Below are 21,491 nucleotides of genomic sequence, written 5' to 3'. Positions count from 1 at the left end.
CACCCTTAGTTAAATGGAGCAAAAAATGCGGAGCTGCCGGAGAGGCTCCCGAAGCCGCGCTCCACGTGCGAGCGAGCAGCGCAGCCCCACGCACGGGGCGGGTTTTTTCCACTGCACTGTATCCTTCAGCAGGGCTGCGCTCACTGCCCTGCCGCGTTTCATCACCCACTTCTGAGCCGCCGGACGGCCCACCTCGTGCAGATCGGTACAACGGCACGCTTTATGCCTCCAACACCTCCCTAAAGACAGCGAGCACCCCCACCGCCACCACTCCCCAAAAAATAAATAAAAAAAAATACTTTTTAAAAACCGCACACTGTTCCTCCTCTGCAGCTCTCGAAACGTGTTTTGAAAATAAATAAACACTCCCAACATCCAGAACAAAACTGCCGTTGCTCTTTAACTGTTTTTTTTTTCTTTTTTTTTTTTCTCCTGGACTCCCTGTAAGTACCAGCCCTTCCCCCATGTGGAAGCAGAGAAACGCCAATCCCAGCCCCGCACACACGACACACAATCCCGCCTTCAACCCGCGCTCGGTCCCAGAGCCCAGCCCGAGTCCCGGAGGAACAGCGCCGGCACCGCCTCCGAGGCGGGGCGGGGAGGGGCCAGGCAGTTCTTAAAGGTTTCTGAGGGGGGCGTCTCCCTCATAGCGGTGTGTGAGGCCATGGCGACGTACGTGCAGCTTAACACCGGAGCTAAGATGCCCATCCTGGGGCTGGGCACCTGGAAGGTAACGGGCGAGCTGAGGCCGGCTCTTGGAGCGAGGCTGCGCTACCCTTGGTGGGCTGTGGGGCTGCCCGGCGCCTCGCTCCTGGCCCTGTGCTGGGGGCGATGAGTGCAAGCGGGGCAGCGCGGGCCGAGCGGGTGAGGCTGGCGTCGGAGCTCGGCTTGGCTTGGTAGGGCCGGGCTCCTCCCGGCCGGCAGCTGCTGGGGCTTCTCCTTTTAGCAACAGCGGGGGGAAGGGAGGAGGCCTCGGTTGGGCTCTGTGGGGCCCTGCGCGGGATCTGGGTGACGCTGAACAGCTGGAGGCCGGCACCGAGCATGGGAGCCTCTGCTGGAGACGTTTTCGGAGTGAAGAATGCTGCAGGGAGGACTGCTTTGTTTGCTTACTTCTCATTTTGCTTATTTTTGTTGAGGGTTGGTTTTGGTGGGGTGGCTTTCTTAGGTTTTGTTTTACTGGGAAAAAATCTTCAGGATGTTTTGATGAGCATTCTTTAGGCATTTCTTTCTTTCCTTTTTTTCCATTAGTCCCCACCGGGGCAAGTAACAGCTGCAGTGATGGCTGCAATTGATGCAGGCTACCGCCACTTTGATTGTGCTTACGTGTACCAGAATGAGAATGAAGTTGGGGAAGGGATCCAGAAGAAAATCAAGGAGGGTGTTGTGAAACGAGAAGACCTCTTTGTAGTCAGTAAGGTGAGGATCTGGTACTGTGCAGTCCATGGGGGAACCTGCTTTTTATAGTAACCTCCTAGTTCAGGGCTTCTTTCTTTGTTATTCTCCATTGAGAATTAAAAAGAACTTTTACTTGTGGAATAGGAATAGACTTTCCTGACAATAAGTTATGCTGCCTAGTTTTATACAGAAACTGACCTTGTAGTTATACAATGTCTTAATTCATGGCTCCTGCCTACTTCTGCTGTCTGACATAAACCCATCTAGTCCTGTATGCTGCTACAGCACCTCTTGCCACCAGCTCTCAGAGCAAGCCCATTCAAAGAGCAATAACATAATCTAATTCCACATCAGTTTCCAAAGGAGGCTTCTCTCCTAAACAGGACAGAATTGCTCCAACATCTTTAACCCAGGAGGTCATGATGTGGTTTGTCTCTTTGTCTCCAGCTGTGGTGCACATTTCATGAAAAATCATTGGTGAAAGGAGCCTGCCAGAAGACTCTTGCCAGCCTGAAACTGGATTATCTGGATCTCTACCTCATCCACTGGCCTGTTGGATTTAAGGTATGTTAGGAGCAGTGCCCTTAGCACTGTTTGTTGCACCTGACAGTTTTGTGAAGCTGTACAGTTTTACAGCTTGGTAACTGCTCAGTTGATTTGTACCCCTCAGAATCTTGCTTGCACAGCATCCTCTGCTGTTTTGATTATACAGCAGATAAACTTAGAACTAGAAGCAGTCTTCCCTACTGTAATCGTAGGTATCAAAAGGAAAGCAGTATAACTTGGGTGTTGTTTTCTACAAATCAAAAATATGTTTGACTGGCAAAGATTTGATTAAATTACAGCCCTTTTGTTAGTGAGAGGGCTGTGATTTGCTGTCTGACAGAAATTCTTTCCTCTGCTTGTTACAGACTTGCAGAGCAAGAGAAAATGCTTCTATTTTTCTCCTTCATAAGTGAGCTTTTAGTACAGTAGAGGTGGAGCTGACTTTTGCTGTAGGAGCCCTACTGTTCTACAGAGCTTGTATCTTAAAAAGTGAAGCTTTTTAATTCCTAACTTTTACTTTCTACATAGAAAGCAATTGATGTCTCTGTCTGAAAACTTTTAAGCTTAATCTGTTATGGCATAATAAAAATCTCCATCTTAACTGTTGCTTCTGAGATACATGCTTCAAGAAGCAATTTGTATCTTTGAAATTACTTTTATTTGGTAGTATTATCAAAGTGAAAATGTGTTGTGGTATTCAACAGAAAACACCTGGTTCTGAACCAAGCTCATGCTTAAGCATCTTGTCCAAACTGGTGTACAGGAGGTTTCAACATTCTATTTGCCAGCAGTTTAATTAACAAGCCTCCTCATGAAAGACCTGTCAGCATATTGGGTCCTTATGGAAAGACTATGAAGAAGCCAGATCCTAAGTAGATCTTATTAAATATTTCAATAAAACACTCCATAATGCTTGCATAAGAACTGTGCACTTTTGTAATACAGAAAGTAAGCAAGCTCATTGATTCTATGAAGCATTGTTTTTTTTTATATGTATTTGAGTGAGCCACAGGGCATTGCTATGCTGTGGAGGACCAGCCCTTCTTTGGATGGTTTTTGGCAAAAATTCCACAATCCCATGTGAAAACAAAGTAAGACTGAAGAATGTAAACTGACTTGCTTATTATCTAATAAGCATGTAGATAAGTAGTATTCAGTTTGTGGTATGGTCTTCAGCTGCTGTTAATATTCTTCACAGGGAATGTTTCCATTATTTTTCTCTCTGACAGGCAGGAGAGGACCTATTTCCTGCAGATGACAAAGGCATGTCAATACCTGGCAACACGGATCTTCTACAAACATGGGAGGTAAGTTTAGTTTCAGTGACAGTTATGCCTTCTGTCCTCAGCAGTCTCCTCCATGTTATCATTATTTCACATTCCAAACTGTTTCATATTTGCAGAGCTATTTGGAGCTCTGCAAATATGGTAATATACCAGTGCTTTGTTTCTCCCTCAGATATGAGCTCCACAAATCTAAACACTTTGTGCTTCTCATGAAGGAAATAAGCCATATCAGGAGGAATGTCTTCTTCAGACCCTGTTATGCATACTGAGTGCTGACTTGTCTCTTCTTGCCATTAGGCCATGGAAGAACTGGTGGATGCTGGTCTGGCAAAAGCTGTTGGGATTTCCAACTTCAACCATGAGCAGATAGAAAGAATCTTGAACAAGCCAGGACTGAAATACAAACCTGCAAACAACCAGGTAAGATAAGTGATCCCCAGGTAAATGTTCCAGGTTTAATAGGATTTGTTTGGAGTTTCTTCCCCCCACCCTCAATGATTACGAAGATAATCTTGTAGGATAAGGCTGGAGTTTTTGCACTACTAATTGGAAATCTAGCAAGGGGTCTCTCCAGCATTATCTTCGTTCTGGAGCAGAGAGGAAAGTCGGATGAGCCTTAAAACTGCCTTTCAGTAGAACAAAACTCTGTATGTGTACAAGAACTTGGTAGAGAACAAGGTAGTTGTGGGTTTTTTTTTTCCTCTAGCTCCTCTATAGAGAAATAAGTTCCTGTAATTGGTGACTTAAAACTGAAGGAACTAAATGGAAGTATGCTCTATAGACTGTTCATGAACAGTCTCTGTGCAGTGTGTTCTGCTGCCTGACTGCCCTTTCTAGCATTTCCAGTCCCAACCTGTCTTGTTTCAGCTTATGCCTGCTGTTGTCTTTCCACCATGTGCTACTGAAGAGCTTGGCTTTGCTTTTGATGACCTTCTTTGTTGGAAACCTATTGCTAGGAGCCCTGGGGCCTTCCCTTCCTCAGGCTGAAGGAGCCTAATGCCCTCAGCCTACCCTGGTGTAGTACGTGCTTCATTCCTTGGCTATCCTGGAGTCCCTCTGCCGAAATGCCAGTCTGTCAATCTTCTACTTAAAGAACTGGGGAGGGGGAAATTGGATGCTATATTTTAAAGGTGGTCTGATTACCCCTTGAGTAGAGGGGGATGATCACTGCCTGTAACTTGCTGTCTGTGTTCCTGCTGACAGATCACTACTGGCTAATGTTCAGTTCAGCCTGCCATGGCTCCCAGCTGCTTTCTAGCAGAGTTGCTCTCTATGCATCCAGGCTCCAGACTGTGTCACTGCTTAGAGCTATTCCTTTCAGGGTGCAGTGCTTTGCATCTTGAGTTTCATAAGGTTTGTTAACCTTTTTCCTGTTGCATGAGTAGGTCCTTCTGAAGCGACAACTAAGCCTTGAGTATTTTGTCTGCTCTTGTAATTTCCCCTTCGGTTTGAATCACCTAAGGACTGACAAGATTACTGCCTTTCACAAGTTGTTGAAGAGGACAGGTTCCAGATCCTGTGGAATATATCTAGACCTGTCATAAATTGCCATGGTACTTGAAGGACTGCGATCTGTTCTTGAAACAGGATTACAAGAACTTGTTATTTACTTTTACTGTGATAGCTTGAGCATATGTACTTAAAAAGGACTTCAACACCTTTTTTGGAAGCCTAACAGGAGCATTCTCTAGAATTCTATTCAATGTCAAACTCTTTGACAAGTGTAGAATCTCTGATTCTGCACAGAGTATTTTCATAATCGATCCTACTTGACTTTTAGAATACTTAAAAGTCTTATTATATCTTTCAACACCTACCACCTCTCACTGCCAAGAAAGCTTTCACTGTAGTTAATGATTACCCCTCTATTTCTGTAGAGGATGCTGACCTTATGACACACTACAAGTTTACTTAAGATTTCTGATTACCATAATCAAGTTAAACTCAGAGCAATAGGTCTTGGTCTCTGTCCTTCAAAACCTAGCACTTCTTCAGAAATGCTTGCAAGCTTAGGAGTTTTATATAATTATTAATTCTCTCCAGCTAGCTTAATGTAAGATTATAGTGCTTCTTGGAAACATTTCTCTATATCAACATTCCATGTATAGTCCAGTACTTCCGTGTATTGAGATTCCTGTTCTTAATTATGAATGCGATTAGTATGCATATTAGTTTCATTCATGGTGAGATATTAACTGGGGAAGGTAGTTACAATAGTAGTAGTTAGTTCCCAAAGGAAAACTGACTCTTTGGTAACTTATCATTGTCACAGTGTGGGTTGCAGTATCTTAAATATTTTAAAAGTATATCAGAGGCTTTTCACCATGCTCTAGATGTAACATGTGTAATGCAGCTCAGGAGTCTTGCACCTAGAGTTTTGTGGGCACGTAGGAGTGACTTTGCCTCATTCACATGCTCTGAATTTTCTGTTGTATAGTGGAGAAGAGTCTCAATTTGTCTAACTGCTGTTACTCTGAGAAGCTGCTGAAGCAACGTTAATATGTTTAATCTACTTGGGAACTGAGTTAACATCTTGTTGCATTTAATATTCCAACATGCTTCAGAACAGAAGGCTTCTCATGTCAGCAAGCATCCAGAACCATAAATAAAGCACTTGAGGCTGCAGTCTGATCCCATGACTTGCACTGTTGCTCTGCTTGCCAGTAGCACAAGTTTCCAGGGGACTTCTTTCCAAAGCAGAGCAGCTACCACCTTGAAGGCTTGAATGACGATGTAGCCAGAAGGTTCTCTTCAGCCTGCTAAAAGAATAGTGCTGTCTGGTACATGACTATCTCACAAATCCATCTATGAAAAGTACCAAAATTTTACATTCATTCCCTGCCTCCAGACAACTTGCATAATGGCTGTTCTGTACTGCGTATCGATGCATTAACCTGCTGGAATACAGATTTGCTGTTAAGGACTCTGTATCTTGTTATATTGATAGCCTTCTGGAAACAAATGCATCTGTGCTTACCATTAATAGTAATTCTATAATGGAAAATAATCTGAAGTTCTAGGATCTGTAGCAATTAATAGCCACTCAATATTTGCAGGCTGAAAGTATTTGGCATGAGTATTGACATGTAGCTGATAAAAAAAGGAATGAAGCAATACCAGTATTGAGGCTAGTGTAGTAGGTGTAAAAAAGCATAATGATTTTACAGCATAATGATTTTATAACATAAGTAGGGAGAACTTTGTACTATTATATAGTATAAAGTTGTTATATAGTACAGTTATGCTATAACTTTCCTATTCTTGTGACTTTACAGCTGTTTGTATGAACTGTTGAACTGTTCTACTTAAGCAATTACAAATACGGTCCTGTACATTAGGGACGGTGTAGATCAGGAAAGTTGTAAGTGTTGCTGTCCTTGGATCCCCGCACTTGTGAGGAGACCTGCTACAAACAGCAGAAAGGGAGAGTGGGGGCATAGAGAAAACAAATGCTGCATGATATCACATAGGCTATAAATTAGGACAAAAACTTCCTTTGGATTAAAAATCGATAAATGAAACATGGAAGTAGTTCTGATGCTATCATTCTCTGCACTCTTGTGTTTCCAGGTTGAATGCCATCCATACCTGACCCAGGAGAAGCTGATCAACTACTGTCAATCCAAAGGGATCTCTGTGACAGCATATAGCCCCCTTGGCTCTCCTGACAGACCATGGTAAGACCAGTTTGCAAGGGGTTGGATGGGTATGCTAACAGCATTGAGATTACAAGTTGTGCCATTGATTGTTCATCATATACAGATATCTGTTGGTAGGCTGGCTCTTTCTGTGTAGATTTCTTGCCATTGATTTTCTGTTCTTTGTGTAGGGCTAAGCCAGAGGATCCCTCACTTCTGGATGACCCTAAAATTAAAGAGATTGCAGCCAAGCACAACAAAACAGCAGCACAGGTATGTGGGTGCTGGATGGTGGGTACTGCTTCCTGTAACACACCTTGTGTTGCTATTATTTAGAACAACTAATGACACAAAAGGTATAAAGGACAGTCTGACTTTTTTCAACTTTCTTTGAGCTGCTGCAGTCACAAAGTAGCAATGCAGCTTGTTTATTACATAGTCTGCAATGTATTCTCAAAAAGGTTCAATGAACTATCAATAAGAAATGCTTCCTTGACCCACCTTCAGATGTTTCAGTCTACCCATCTCAAGTTCTTGCAGAGAAGAGAAATAAAGACTTGTGTAGACTGCTAAAAGCCTAGAAGCATCTGGGTACCACAAATAGTATGGAAAAGGAGGAAAACTCCACTCTTTTATGCTTGAGGAAGTTCTGCTTGGAGTACAGGTGTGATGTATGTAACTCTGCTGTGACTGCTTAGTCCAGCTCATTGCACAGTTAACAGCAAATGGCTATTGGAATAGTTTTTGCATTTTACAGAATAAGAGCAGTTCTCTGACTCAGTGATATGCTCCTGCAGGTTCTCATTCGGTTCCACATCCAGAGAAATGTGATTGTGATCCCCAAGTCTGTCACACCACAGCGCATTGTGGAGAACTTCAAGGTTAGTAATTACGAGTGACCTGGCATCACTTCTCCCTGCAGAGCAAGCAGGGATCCCTTCTCAGCTTTCCCAAGTGCTCCTCAGACAAGAGCACAGGGCTTTTTTCAGTTTACCTTTACTGAGGGCTGCAGTTGGAGAAGAGATGAACACTCCGTTGCGAAGATACCTGCTGAAAGTCACCACCTTATGTGGTGTCTCTTATTCTGCAGATTGCAGATGAATTGGCACTGGGAGTTTTACAGGCACTGAAGTGTAGGAGCGCACCCCAGAAGACTAATGTAGAGCAAATCCTTAAGCCCTTGTGTTCATAAATAGTACTGCTTTAAGTGATACTTGACTGAAAGTGGTCATTAGAAATCAGCAATACACTTAGCTGGATTAAGTGAAATATGCAAGCCTTGTAGTTGTTCTTTGGAATGGGACCAGAAGATGCCTCTGACAAAAAGAGGATGGAGGCATTTTGTAACGCTGAAGTGCTCACCAAAGTTCTTGGAACAGCTGGCATGTCAGCCTCGCCTTCTGGCTTTTATTCCCTCTACCACTGAAGTTTTGAAAAAAGGCATCTCTGGATTTCCTTTTCTTTCCTTCATGAAAGAAGCAGGCATTACTTCTAATCAGCTCACCTCCAATGTGGACTTGTTTTTTAATTTTGCACATCTTGTCTACAATCTCTGATTTGTCCAAAGAGGTGACTTCCACCTGTTTTTCTCGTTAGGTGTTTGACTTTGAGCTGACTAAAGAAGAGATGGCAACTATCCTCAGCTTTAATAGAAACTGGAGAGCTTGTGCAATGAGCATGTAAGTGCCAGCATTTTCATGCTGTTACTCTCTGACAATGTTATTTATTTAATGTTATTTACAGGCCTGTTGGCCTGACCTTGGTGCCAGGGAAGGTTATGGAGCAGATTGTCTTGAGGGAGATCACGTGGCATGTGCAGGACAACTGGGGGATCAGGCCTAGCCAGCATGGGTTCACAAAGGGTGGGTCCTGCTTGACCAATCTGATCTCCTATGATCTAGTGACTGTCTGGTGGATGAGGGAAAGGCTGTTGATGTAGTCTACCTAGACTTCAGCAAAGCCTTTGACACTGTCTCCTACAGTATTCTGCAGAAGCTGGCAGCCTGTGGCTTGGGCAGGTACACTCTTGGCTCGATAAGGAACTGGCTGGAGGGGCTAGGCCCAGAGAGTGGTGGTGAATGGAGCTAAAATCCAGCTGGTGACCAGTCATGGGTGGTGTTCCCCAGGGGTCCGTGCTGGGGCCTGTCCTCTTCAGTATCTTTATTGATGACCTGGATGAGGGCATTGAGTGCACCCTCAGTAAGATTGCAGATGACACCAAGTTGGTTGGAAGTGTTGATCTGTCTGGGGGCAGTGAGGCCTTAAGAGGGATCTGGACAGGCTGGTCCAAAGCCAATGGGACAAGTTTCAACAAGGCCAAATGCTGGGTCCTGCACTTTGGCCGCAACAACCCAACAACGTTACAGACTTGGAGCAGAGTGGCTGGAAGGAAGACTGTAGAGGAAATGGACCTGGGGGTATTGGTTGATGCTGGGCTGAACATGAGCCAGCAGTGTGCCCAGGTGACCAAAAAGGCCAATGACATCCTGGCTTGCATCAGAAACAGTGTTGCCAGCAGGAGCAGGGAAGTGATTGTCCCTCTGTACTCAGTTCTGGTGAGGCCGCACCAGTTTTGGGCCCCTCACTGCAAGAAAGACATTGAGGCCCTGGAGTGTGTTCAAAGAAGGGCAACAAAGCTGGTGAGGGGTCTGGAGCACAGGCCTTATGAGGAACAGCTGAAGGAGCTGGGATTGTTCAGCCTGGAGAAGAAGAGGCTCAGGGGAGACCTCATTGCTCTCTATAACTACCTCAAGGGAGGTTGTAGTGAGCTGGTTGTCAGCCTCTTCTCTTGTGTCACTGGTGACAGAACTAGAGGGAATGGCTTCAAGCTGCACCGGGGAGATTTAGGCTGGACGTTAGGAAATACTGCTTTTCTGAAAGAGTGGTCAGGCACTGGAATGGGCTGCACAGGGAGGTGGTGGAGTCACTGACCCTGGAGGTGTTCAAGGAACGTTTGGATTTTGTGTTGAGGGACATGGTTTAGTGAGACCTATTGGTGATAGGTGGATGGTTGGACTGGATGATCTTGTAGGTCTTTTCCAACATTGGTGTTTCTTTGTGATTCCATGTTCTAAACCTTGCTAAAATTCAGGATATTCAAGCTAATTTCCAGAGACTTCACCCTCAAAACAATTTTTTCACAGTCAAATGTTATTTTCACATTATGAACTAAACTGTGATGTGCCAGATGTTAAAATAACTGTCACGTTGCAGAGAGGTCTTCCAGGCAGTAAACAGTTAACTTACGTACAGAGTGCTTAGGTCCCACAGCATGTTGGAATATTAAATGCAGCCTGATGTGTTCAGAGCAGGAAGAGTCTTTCTGTTTACAAATGCAACCCATCACTGTGGAAAACAGAAGTCTGCAACAAATTGACTCTGCTTTAATACAGTTCATCTGCTCCACTGATGGTTCTTTGCAGTGGTTATAGCTGCAACTTTCAGCAACTAGACTAATCTTTCCTCTTTGATTTCTTTTAGGTCCCAAAATCATAAGGAGTACCCTTTTAATGCAGAATACTGAAGATGGTTTCTTGCTCTTCTCCAGACTTCTCAGATACGCTTCTGCTGTTGCCTATGAGTTGTCTATATAGTGTTCTCACTGCATCAGCCTCCTTGCTCTTTTTTCCCTCCTCCCCCACAAAGACACAGTGTATCTACCCAATGACTGTTTTTTGTTGTTTGTTTGTTTCTTTTGGAAGAAGGAAATGCTGGAGTGTTTCTGAGGAGCATACTGTGTGGACTGTGGTAGAGCGGTCTTTGGCATTGGTATGCAGAAAACACTGAGAAAAGTTGAACTACCAGTCACTTTCATTTTGGAGTACTGTGAACTGGAGCAGTGACTGTTGTCAGGAAGGACCAGAATATGATAGTCTTTGCTTATTAAGTTGAGGTCAGATATTTTCTAGTGACTTCTGGGTTTTGGTTTTTTGTTATGCCCTGTGCTTCTTTCTAATTGGAAGTACCAATTGATTTCTAAGTACAGCAGTTGCTACATGAGTAGCTCTTTGAAAAGTGTAAAGGTCCTGTTTTCTTGGTGATATAAAAGCTGTTTTTGCTTATAATAAAATATAGTTTCATTACTGTGTGTAATGAGATCATTATTTCAGCAATGCTATAATGGTAGTGATGCTAAAGTAGCTGTATTATATTAGCTGTCTTTGGAGATTACATAAACACAAGGAAAACTACCAGGAAATCACAGCAACTGATGTTAGCAGATAATAGATAAGAGGTTATCTACTGTTCTGTGCTACTGCATATGTGGAATATGTTATGAACCTGTGGCCATGGATCTTTACTGTAATGTAACCTTGGCCACTGAATAACCTACTTACAAATACAGCTGTTTTAATGTCTGATAGTTAAGATACTCATGCTGAAATTGATTTTTGTTTCATTGATGTGGTAGTATATTGTGACTAGTAGAAAACTTACTCCTTTAACAACATCAAGCCCAGAGAGAATTCTATGGGTTTAAGTAAATACTACAACACATGTGTGTTTTAGGTCAGTAGCACATGATGCAGGAAAGACTTAGAAATGCTGCTTGTATGAGCATAGGGATAACGCAGTGTATTACCAAGAAACTCTTGCATCATGAACAGGTAGATCAGAAGCTACTACTCTGTTTTGGGAGGACAGGAAAGTAAGCTTATACTTGATAGATGAGGTATTTAGTTCTATTTATCCATTGGCATGTATTTGAAGGGTGTGTTGAAGTTGGTGCCTTCTGAGGCTGCTTAAAGCTATTGTTTGAATTGGGATCTCAACTAGTTCAATACTTACAGTAATGAAACATTAAGGGAAGCACAGCAGGTGTGATTCTTCTCATAGTATTTCTTAAGTAGATGATTTATTTTTTGGTACTGATAAAAAGGTACTGAGGCTTTGTGTTAATCTAAAATTTCATTCTTTCTGAGTAATACAAACTATTATACTGAAAGGGAAAAATACACTTTATCACAATGCTGCTTTCAAATCTTTCCATTATTCCAGAAGCCAGACTATGCAACGTATTTTTGGTCAGAACAATTTACAACAGGCTCAAGAGATAAGGCTGAGTTGCCTTACAGCACAACAGGGAGGGAGGGGAGAATCAGTGACTGACTAAGCAATATTCTCCTCTAGTGCTAATTCTCTTAAAATAAGTTGATTATAATCACTGAGTTCTGGGCTTAAAGGCAAATACAAAAAAAAATCAGCTCTGAAAGTAGTTCTGTTTATCTATAATGCAATAAACAAAAGCCCAGAGGTGTCTAAGACAAGCAGAACAGCTGATGTTCTTAAGTTAGTCTGAGCTGTGACAGAAAACTGCTTGGGTCAACGTTGACTTGCTTGGAAATAAAATCTTTGCACTGAGTGTTCTAGCAAGAAGTTACACTGAGGATGAGGGATTCAGAAATAGTACGTCAGGCTCTGTTCATTTCCTCTGTTTTTATTTCACTCAAACTCTATGAAAATGCATGCCTGAAATTTTCCATCCTCTGAGTAGGAATTTTACTGGAGAAGACTCTTGGACAGACCGCTCCAGAGCAGAAGGAAGAGAAGCAAGCCCTCTGACTGGAGGAACATTGTAACAGACATGCTCTGTGTTTTGCTGGATGACTTAAGGGGAAGGAATTTGGAAAGAGTCATTCTGGGACACAGTGCAGCTCTTCTCTGACAGAGAGCTTGGATGCTTGGTGACATGTATGAGTGGGAATAGAGGAGAAACAGAAGCACCTGAAGAAAGGGATGGTGGTGCCTAGCTTTGGACACAGCTAAGCTTTCTCCTCAGACCACGAGGATTAGAAAGAGAATGAGTGGTGGAAAACCTCGTCAGTTATACTGATTTTTCTTCAGTTGTTTCTTTGAGGCCTCATATCTTAAACAAGGCTGAGATAGAGGGAGAGCCAGTCTTCTGGACTACAGCAGAGTCTTCGTTATAATATATGTTGATGTAGGGATTGTAGAGGGTAAACCAGCAATTTATTTTTACTGTAGCAAGTATACTAGGACATAAAATTCCTTTCATCTCCTAAAAGGTAAAGTGGAATGATCAAAGAATTAAATATCCGGAGCTTTGCATTCCTGCTAACAGAGTTCTTCCTGCTACAGCTGTTCACAGCATTTGTTTTTCTGTTGTGACTTGACAGATCTCTGAGTTTCTGATCAAAGAAACTTGGAAGGACAAATATAATTCTGTAGCTCTTCCAATGCAATGTTTTTGTTTTCTCAACTTCAGAACATGTGGTTCAACTCCACCTTGTTGGCATTTTTAACCAGACTTTCTCAGGACATTGCTGCAACAGCTACCCCAGTGTGATGCCGCAGCACCCTAGGGGGGGAGAGACCAGCCCACAGCAGAGATTAAGAGCTGGGGACAAACACAGTCCTAGGACCTGTAAAGTCAGTGGTTGCACTCAAATTTTATTTTTCGGCTGCCCTCTCACTGCTTGAAGTGATAGTAGTTTAGGAAGTTTTTTTTTTTTTGTGTTAAAATGCATCTCAGAGAACAGATGCATTTCCATAGTAGTGAAGAATCTTCAACTGCTTTATCTGGGAAACAGGTCCCTCTTCAAGGAATTTTTGTGTAGCAGAGGAGAACACAAGAAGCTGCTGTCAATATCAGATTATTCGAAGATAGGACACCACCAGCAGTTTTGCAGGTATGATATGTTTCAGCTTGCCACTAAGGTTCCTGTGGGTGAAAGCGGCTTGACTTCTGATATTGGGATACACATAGACAAGCTGGTTGGCTGGAATCACTTTGCTCTGTAACTTGGACTGTCTTTAACTCTGGGGAAGAGGAAGGAGGCTGTTCTTGCTGAGCTCTTGAGTCTGACTCAAGCACGGATTGTAATTCTTGTGCCAGATTGTGGAATCTGGGGCACAGGGAAAGAAAATCTTCCATTGGACTGTAATCTGCATTCACTATGCTGAAAATACTATCAGAGAACTGCTTAATTTAGACACAACAGTTGCCCTAAGACAAATTTTAATCACTTAATCCCATGGGTTATCATCTGTAAATTCCATCAGTACTGTTTTGTACCAGGCACACACCTGACCTTGTCCTTGGTCACTTAAAGTATGGAGCTGGTCGTCACTCTGGTTGGGTCTTGCTCACTTAAGCTGAAAAGCAATTCTAAAACCTTTCATGCTTCCCAAACTGTTCTGGACTTTATAAAATTCTGGCATAGCTCCTCGCACTGGTCTCTGGTTGAGGAGGGTCTTAGCCTACTTAATTACAGCTTACGTGAATTATTCCCATGGTATGGATTGTATTAGTCGGCTCTCTATTCCTCTTTTTATGATAGAAGGTTCTTTGAACTCTTTGTGCAGGATTAAATAGAAAAAGTTCACATAGTAGAATAGATCTGTTGTGCTGTTTTTGTTTTTCATTGTTTACTTTTTAATCATTTGGAGTTCAATGTGGGAGAGCTTGGAAATATAGTAGTTGGATAGTAGATAATAAACAAGTAGTAAAACTCAGAACACTTTGCCAGTTATTGCTTCTCTGGTTTTCTATGTTACCACGTTTTCCCTTTGAAATTTGGGAATAACACTTTGTTTTTTTCACCCAGCCCCTTTGAATCTTTTAATCAAGGGCTAACTATACCAGAATGGATGAGCTCCACAATAAAAGCTCAAGTCATGGGGCAGCATATTGTGATAGAAAGGCAAAATGTCAAGCTAAGGTATTTTCCATTTACAGTGTTCAGTCCAGTGGCGTGGATAATCTCACTGCTGACTAGGAAAGATGTATCTGCAGATTGCCCTAAGCACACTGTGGCATTGCTGAGGGTGATTAAAAATAATCTGGGGTAATCAAAGATCTCTGCTGCAGTTCCAAAAGAAAGCTGGTGATGCTGTTGCTGAGGAAATTGGCACACAGGAAGGGAATCTGCTGGCTCTTTGAGAAACTTGCATAAATGGGCTCTAAGGAGTTTGGCTGAGTCTCGTGCTCATTTCCTTCTCCTGAAGCACGTTATGGTAGCTTGTCTTGTGTCTCTTGCCTTTAAGAGATGGCCTTGGTATTTTCAGGTCTGTGACATGCTAGAACTGTGGCATCTCAAATATCTGCCTCTCGTGCTATGTATCCATACAGCCTTGTGACTAACAGTGGACAGATGTTCCATAGGTCATTGGGAAGAGGATGGCGATAGAATGCTGCTGCGCGTATCTGAATAGCAGCATGCAGGTTAATTGGTTGCAATTCTCTCTTAGAAAGAGAAGTGGATTAAATGCCCACCAATGCACACTCACTTGTCAACATAGACTTCAAAAGAATCTGAAGATGGTGATTAAATGGCTCCTAGAACTTGTCAGTAGGTAGAAGTAGCTCTGTGCAGGATGCTCCCCTTACAACAACTAAAACTTTTTTTACCTCTGGTAAGTTCTCTGCAGTTACAAAAGAAATTATCTATTGTCTGTACAACAAATGAACAATTTCTGGCTTCTAGCTTGTTTTGAACTCTTTTTACTATTATGCAGCTGCTGTGATCATCTAGTCTGGCTTCCTGCCTACCAGAGTCCATAAACATCCTGTAAATAACTTTGATAACTGTGATTAAATTGGAATGTTCTTAGAAAATTCCTCTGAAGCAGGATAGGCTGTGCACTGCAGCACTGAGTGAATATTGCTCCTGATGCTTCAGGACAGCTCATGATCTGCTTGTGATCTTTTTGATAGAACCAGGCTGCAGTCTGAATGCCTGGAACTGTAACATCTTCCACGTGGCTTGTTTTCCAACTGTGGTTCTAATGATAGACTGTAAACTGACCTTTCTAATTTAACCTATTAGAGAGGGGGGGGGGAAAAGAGTACCTGTTGCAAGCATCTTCCTGTCCATACCACTGCATTCTGACTATTTGGCATCAATTGCTGATAAGCATGGGTCTGAAATGCGTTCTTTAGAAGAGTTGCTGTATGAAATCCAATTCGATAGCATCGCTTTCCTGGTTCTAGGGTACCTGTTATTAAAGCACCTTACAGAACGCTGAAGTAGCTCAAAGATGTGTCATCATTCCCATTAAAGGCTTAAAAACCTCAGGTTCAGAGAAAACCAGTTGTCAAAAAATATCCCTGAAATCTGTATCCTAGCCCTGAACCTTAATTGCACAGTCATCCTTCTGCTCTGTGGGCAGTGCTCGTCCACATTATTCTTCTCCTGGACTGGAAGAACCCAAAGGGATTACAGGAGTTTTGTGTGTTAGAAGTCAAGAGCAAGAAGTCTTGATTAACAAACACTTCATTACATTTTGAGCAGGTGTGTAGGCTGAAGCAACTTTTTTTTTTCCCTATGGAAAACAATATTAAGTAAACCTCTGGATTAGATGAGAAAGGGGACTACTATCTAGAGAGTGGTGTTAAGAGTGAAAATGTATTCGTGGCTTCTAGAAAGCTGCCCAACTTTTCTGCCAAATAAAATAATTCTTCTGTTTCCTTTATCAGGCTTTGGATTTGCTGGAAGAAGTTTGTAGCTTTAACTGCAGCTATTCTACTGATAAAGGCAGTATTTATATACTTCTGTAGATATGATAATCCAAACACACAAATCTCCTACCAGTTTGTTAGTGTCTAGCAGTTCATAAATAGGAAACTTCATTAAGAAAGCTGCTCCAGAAATACAATTCAGCAGTGTTTTCTGAGGTGTTTTCAGTCAATCACACAGCTCTGAACTTGGTGAGAATCTGAAACAGCATATTGTTCTACCTCATAAGGGTCTTCTGATGTTGAATGACTTGTCTTATATTAACAACTGAAAGTGTTTTAACATGTCTAAAAATACAGACAGCAGGAGAATCCCTAAATTTCTCTAAAGCTTGTGATGATTTATATTTATGACAAAGACTGCTTTTTGCACACCCCATGGATTCTGGATTATTCAGTTCAGTAATGACAGTTAAATTAAGGATTCTACAATTATGTTAACATTTGAGTTAGAAGGGAACCATAAAGGCCATGTGGTCCAACCCCCCTGCAGTGAACAGGGACACCCACAGGTAGATCAGGTTGCTCAGAGCCCTGTCCAGCCTGACCTTAGGTGTCTCCAGGGATGTACATCCACCACATCTCTGGGCAACCTGTTAACACCTTTTGTTACAATTAAAAGTACTTTGTTCTTTCTAGAATTGGCCAGGGATGCTGTGTGTTGAAGTGCCAATAAAAGACCACCAGTAAAAATCCAAAGACATTGGTAATCACTGGTAACCATTCAACTTCTCTTTAAATCTAGAGAGACAAGTTTTAAAGCATTACACTGGTGATGAGACAGCTAGAACTCAACTTCCCATAAGGTCTTTTGTTACCTTAGCACAAGAGGAAAAAGTAAATCTCACTATGGAAAATTCCAAGATCTGTGTTAGCCTGAGCTGGCATTTTGCTATGCTTGAGAGCAATTTCCTTAACTTAGTCATCAAAAAGGGAAACATCCTCAAGCTTGGACCTGGAAAATAAAGAGCAAACTTCAGCAATTGGATGACCTACTGTTTTCTCCCTCAAAGACTGCAGTGTATGAATATTAGTTAAATGATAAGAAAACATCATTTTGCACTCTTCAATTCGTTGCCTTCTTGTTGCTTCAGTCCTGCTTTCGTTCTTTTCCTTTTATCACAAGCAGGCATGTGTGCAGATGCTCGTTGTTTCTAATATGTCAGATACTCACAATACATTTCAATCCAGGGTTCTACAGCCTGGGATCAGGCTGGGAATTTGTTCTCTCCAATTTTGTACAAATTAGTTAGTATCTTTCTAATTACATCAGTTTTACCCTGTGAAGAGTTATCACACACTAGTTTTAGTGTATCAGTTCTCATTTATGTCTAAGAGTGAAGTCTCACAAAGTGTTTCTACCATGGCCAGATGGGTGCTCCCAGTGGACAGTATGTGGTGACAGAGATTCCCTTTGGACCAACAAAACATAATCAGCTGCACTTGAAGATGATATGGATGGCTTTCAATCTAGAAATAAAAAAAAAATAATACATAATTTCTTTGAAAGCAGAGACTTCTTCAAGGTTTAACATCACTACAGTAACCTACTAATGCCTACTCGTCTTTGGAAAGGCTGTAATTTTTGCAGTTATGTGGATTTTAAGAGTATCAGCCAATATACCAGAATGTTTCCCCTTCTCAACTCTGCCACACAAGTCTCAGACTTCTTACGTTACTTTTCCAGCTGTCTGCCTCGTTTTTCTTGACCTCCCATAGTCCCCATATCAATGGACACCGAGGTCTAACTGTTTGCATCCAGCTGGAGCACCCAGCTGTCTTACTGTCCTTAGCCATTTGCCTTGGCCCTGCAGTGTAGCCTGGCTCTGTTTCTATTTAGTCGTGCTGCCTCTTTTCTGCCAGCCCTGGGGCACGAGATTGGAGAAAAGCAATCTGAGTTTTCCATTTCTTGATAATTCAGCCAGAGACAGGTGTATTTTCACAGGCATATTGAAAATCACAGCCTTGACATAAAAGCTATTCCACGGCCAGAGATGCTTCATTAAATGCAAGACACTAATTGTCACAGGCAGGTGTGATACCAGTCCTGATGAGCTGAAGCACAATTGACCTGATTATTGGCAGGTTTATATTTTGAGTCTGGTTTGCTCAAGAGCCCATCTATCTGTTTACAGTTGAAGCTGGAGATTCTGATGACCTTTACTATCCCCACATCCGCCAGCTTTTCCATAGCCTAGCTATAACACAGAATCAGATTTGCTATTGCATTAAGATCTCTTCCCTCTTCTCTCCTTTCTTTTTCTTTTCCTTTCCCTTCTTTCCTTTCCCTTCCGTTTTCCTTTCCTTTCCCTCCTTCCCTTCCTTTCCCTTTTTCATGTGGAAAAAGCGTCTGCAGAAAGACTGTGATGGTAAAACTCTTCATAGCTGTGATGTGGCAGTAGAACAGCACAGTGAACACTGGCACCTTGGCCAAAGAGTCAGGCTCTCATGTCACGTGCCATCGTATAAATAAAGAAATAATAGCATTACTCCAGATGAACAGTTATCATACGACAATTATTTCAGTAGAATGCAACAATTTTGAAATACTTCCCTAAGCAGGCCTTCTGCTCCAAATGGGTTTTTTAGAATCATCCCTCAGCTGACAAAATAATTTTCCCATAATAAAAAGCCCACAGTTGGAACAGAGTGGCTGTGTTCAGCTAACCCCTGACAGCCAGAACAGAAAACCAGATCATCGCTGCTGATTAATTTCCCATAGGAGCCGTACCATTTAGCAGTGTTGTTACAACACAAGCAGTGCCACATTCCTCCCACTTCCTATTTCACACTAACAAACGATAAAGCCACTTGACAGCCCTAATTATTTTGGCACCTCCAACATAGAAGAAGCAGGAGAAAAATAACGTACTGCCTTTCCAGCAGAAAAAAAGCACCTTTACCAAATCAGAAATCCTTCTCAATTGAAGTTGCTATCATAAGCAGCAGCCTGACTTGACCAATTTTTTCCTTCAAACGAGCAACAAAACTGCCTAATTCTTGCTCAGGTTGAAGGGGAGAAGCATCAAGGAACTCGACTGATTTATGAGTCTCTCATCCTTTGAGCACATGGGGGAGGAGAGGAGAGGAAGACGAAATCATTCAGAAAGCAGCAAAGTGGGCCTGCACTGAAGTCTGGACTCACACACTGCCTGTGCATGTACCTGCACACACAGCGTTAGCCATAGGCTTTGGGCAATTCCAGTCCATTCTGGAGGGGGAAATTTGGATGTCCTGGGTATGCTGGCACAGGCATGTTAGCTTGGCTGTGTTCTGTTAGCTCAGGTACAGACTGGGTTGAGCACAGCTCCTGAAAAGACACTCATGAACGCCTGGTGCACTGAAGGACACCACAACATGTTTCATGTTAGAAATCCTCCCAAAATGACTCCTGGTGTGGTCAGCATGAAGTTTTCGGACTGTCATTTCAAACTAGCAAGAAATTTTCATTCAGCTAATGAATGAACCTCCCATGTATCAAGAAAATCTGTATCACTGGGAATTATCGTACCCTCACTTCTGCAGGAAATGGCTCCTCATCCGCCTATCATGGCAAAATAAAAGGGGGGTTAAGGTAGGCTGGAATTGTAAGTAGTTAAAGAAATCACATAGAAATCCAACAAGCAAGTGGATATCCTGACTTATGTTTGTGTTGGGGAGAGAAGTGGCCAAGAACAGTAATCTGCATGAACACAGTAATCTTCAAGAAAATCTGCCTCTGGAGAATCCGTCCTGCGGGCAGAGGAAGGGCAGACACTTTTATGTGCTCCAGTTGGGTTGTGGGAAGTCTGGGGATGTGACAAAATGGGGAAGTGAGGATTTATTTAACCTGGGGGTAGAGAAAGAAGAGAAAAAAGGGAATTCACAACTGTTTGATCCTGGGTAAGCAAAGGACAGCCAAATCCCAGACTTGAAGAGGAATGTCATCTCGATAGTGATTCAATCCACGCCAAGGAAATGCTGTGTAGGTGAAAGCAAGGTGATTTTGTATTATGAAACCTGAAACACCCATAATCTTACCTTTCTTTCTCATCACTCTGTATTATGTCACGGTGTCATTTGAGATTTAATGATGCTCTTCGTTAGATCCCCAAAGAAGAAATGTCCTGACAGAGGGCTCAGGAGAGCTGAAGCCTCACATACCTTGGATCCCACAGGCCAGTGCATCAGGCAGAGATCCAAATAATCCAGCTGGAAGGCAGCAAGTGTATTCCAGCAGGCCTCCTTCACCAGGGGCTTCTCATGGAAGGTGCACCACAGCTGGGGGGGACACAGGGCTGGGAGCTGCTCTCCCAGCCTCACAGCTGCAGAGCAAGGGGCACTTGGCATGAACAGAAGCAACTCACCATAAAGGACATCTCCTCATCCTGAGGAAGCTGCAGTCAGGTGCATCTTATTTTGTTCGCAGCAATATCGGTCCGCTAAGTAAAATGAGATTGAAACAAAAATTCTAGAAATTTAAATGAGGATTAAACAAAATGAATTAAAAAGAAATCTGGTGAATATCAACCCCCGGTTTCCAGTAGATAGAAGTTACTTTATTTTTCCTACCATTGTTGTTGGGGGAAAAAACAAAACAAAACAACACCCGGGAGTTAACAGGCTAAGCCCAGCAGCGCAGCAGGAGTGACCACGAATACAATAGCTGTGCTTCCTATCTCAGAGGCAGCTGAGAGCACAGCCTCAGTTCCTGTCTCCGTAGCTGACAATGGATATGGACTACAAAAAAAATCCCTCTCACATCAAGCCAGGTTTTCAAGGGTTGACCTCTTTCTTCTCTCCATCCACATAATACACCTGAGAGAAGAGCTAGCTCCCAGCCCAGTTCCATTTGTGGGCCTGTGGTCATGCATGAGATGAGTACCTAAGGCTGTAAATAAAGAGGTCTTCTTACCTCACAACACCCTCTTTAATTTTTTCTCATAGTGCAGCCCCAATCTCACTCATTCTGGTACATGTAGGTGCAGTCGAAGTGGTGGTAGCCAACAGTGATGGCAAACTTCACTGCAACTCTTGCTGTTCCTTGGGGAGACTGAAACCAGAAAAAACGGAATATAACAGAAAAATAAGTTGACTGCCTTTCAGATCGGGAGACTTTCAAACACAAAATATTGAGGTGCTCCAATCTGGTTCGTGTTTTTATTACTT

The 21,491-nt window shown here is 42.6% G+C and overlaps 1 protein-coding gene across 1 annotated transcript; it reads left to right on the top strand.

Annotated features, from left to right (window-relative positions):
* Positions 1–569: 569 nt before the first annotated feature.
* LOC100545668 (aldo-keto reductase family 1 member B1-like) lies at positions 570–10,947 on the top strand. The gene is made up of 10 exons (XM_003202470.5): positions 570–730; positions 1,249–1,416; positions 1,843–1,959; positions 3,171–3,248; positions 3,525–3,647; positions 6,798–6,904; positions 7,057–7,138; positions 7,663–7,746; positions 8,462–8,544; positions 10,346–10,947. The coding sequence occupies exons 1-10, from the start codon at positions 665–667 to the stop codon at positions 10,386–10,388; spliced, it is 951 nt and encodes a 316-aa protein (XP_003202518.3). The 5' UTR covers positions 570–664; the 3' UTR covers positions 10,389–10,947.
* Positions 10,948–21,491: the final 10,544 nt, after the last annotated feature.

The sequence above is a fragment of the Meleagris gallopavo genome, chromosome 1, assembly GCF_905368555.1.
Source record: "Meleagris gallopavo chromosome 1, MGAL_WU_HG_1.1, whole genome shotgun sequence".
Taxonomy (NCBI): Eukaryota; Metazoa; Chordata; class Aves; order Galliformes; family Phasianidae; genus Meleagris; species Meleagris gallopavo.
Note: the sequence above shows the minus strand (reverse complement) of the source record. Positions and strands in the feature narration are given on the sequence as shown.

Coding starts and splice junctions, on each gene's coding strand:
- LOC100545668 (XM_003202470.5), top strand. CDS start 665: ATGGCGACGTACGTGCAGCTTAACACCGGAGCTAAGATGCCCATCCTG. Junction 1,960..3,170: donor ACTGGCCTGTTGGATTTAAG/GTATGTTAGGAG, acceptor TCTCTCTGACAG/GCAGGAGAGGACCTATTTCC. Junction 3,648..6,797: donor ACAAACCTGCAAACAACCAG/GTAAGATAAGTG, acceptor TTGTGTTTCCAG/GTTGAATGCCATCCATACCT.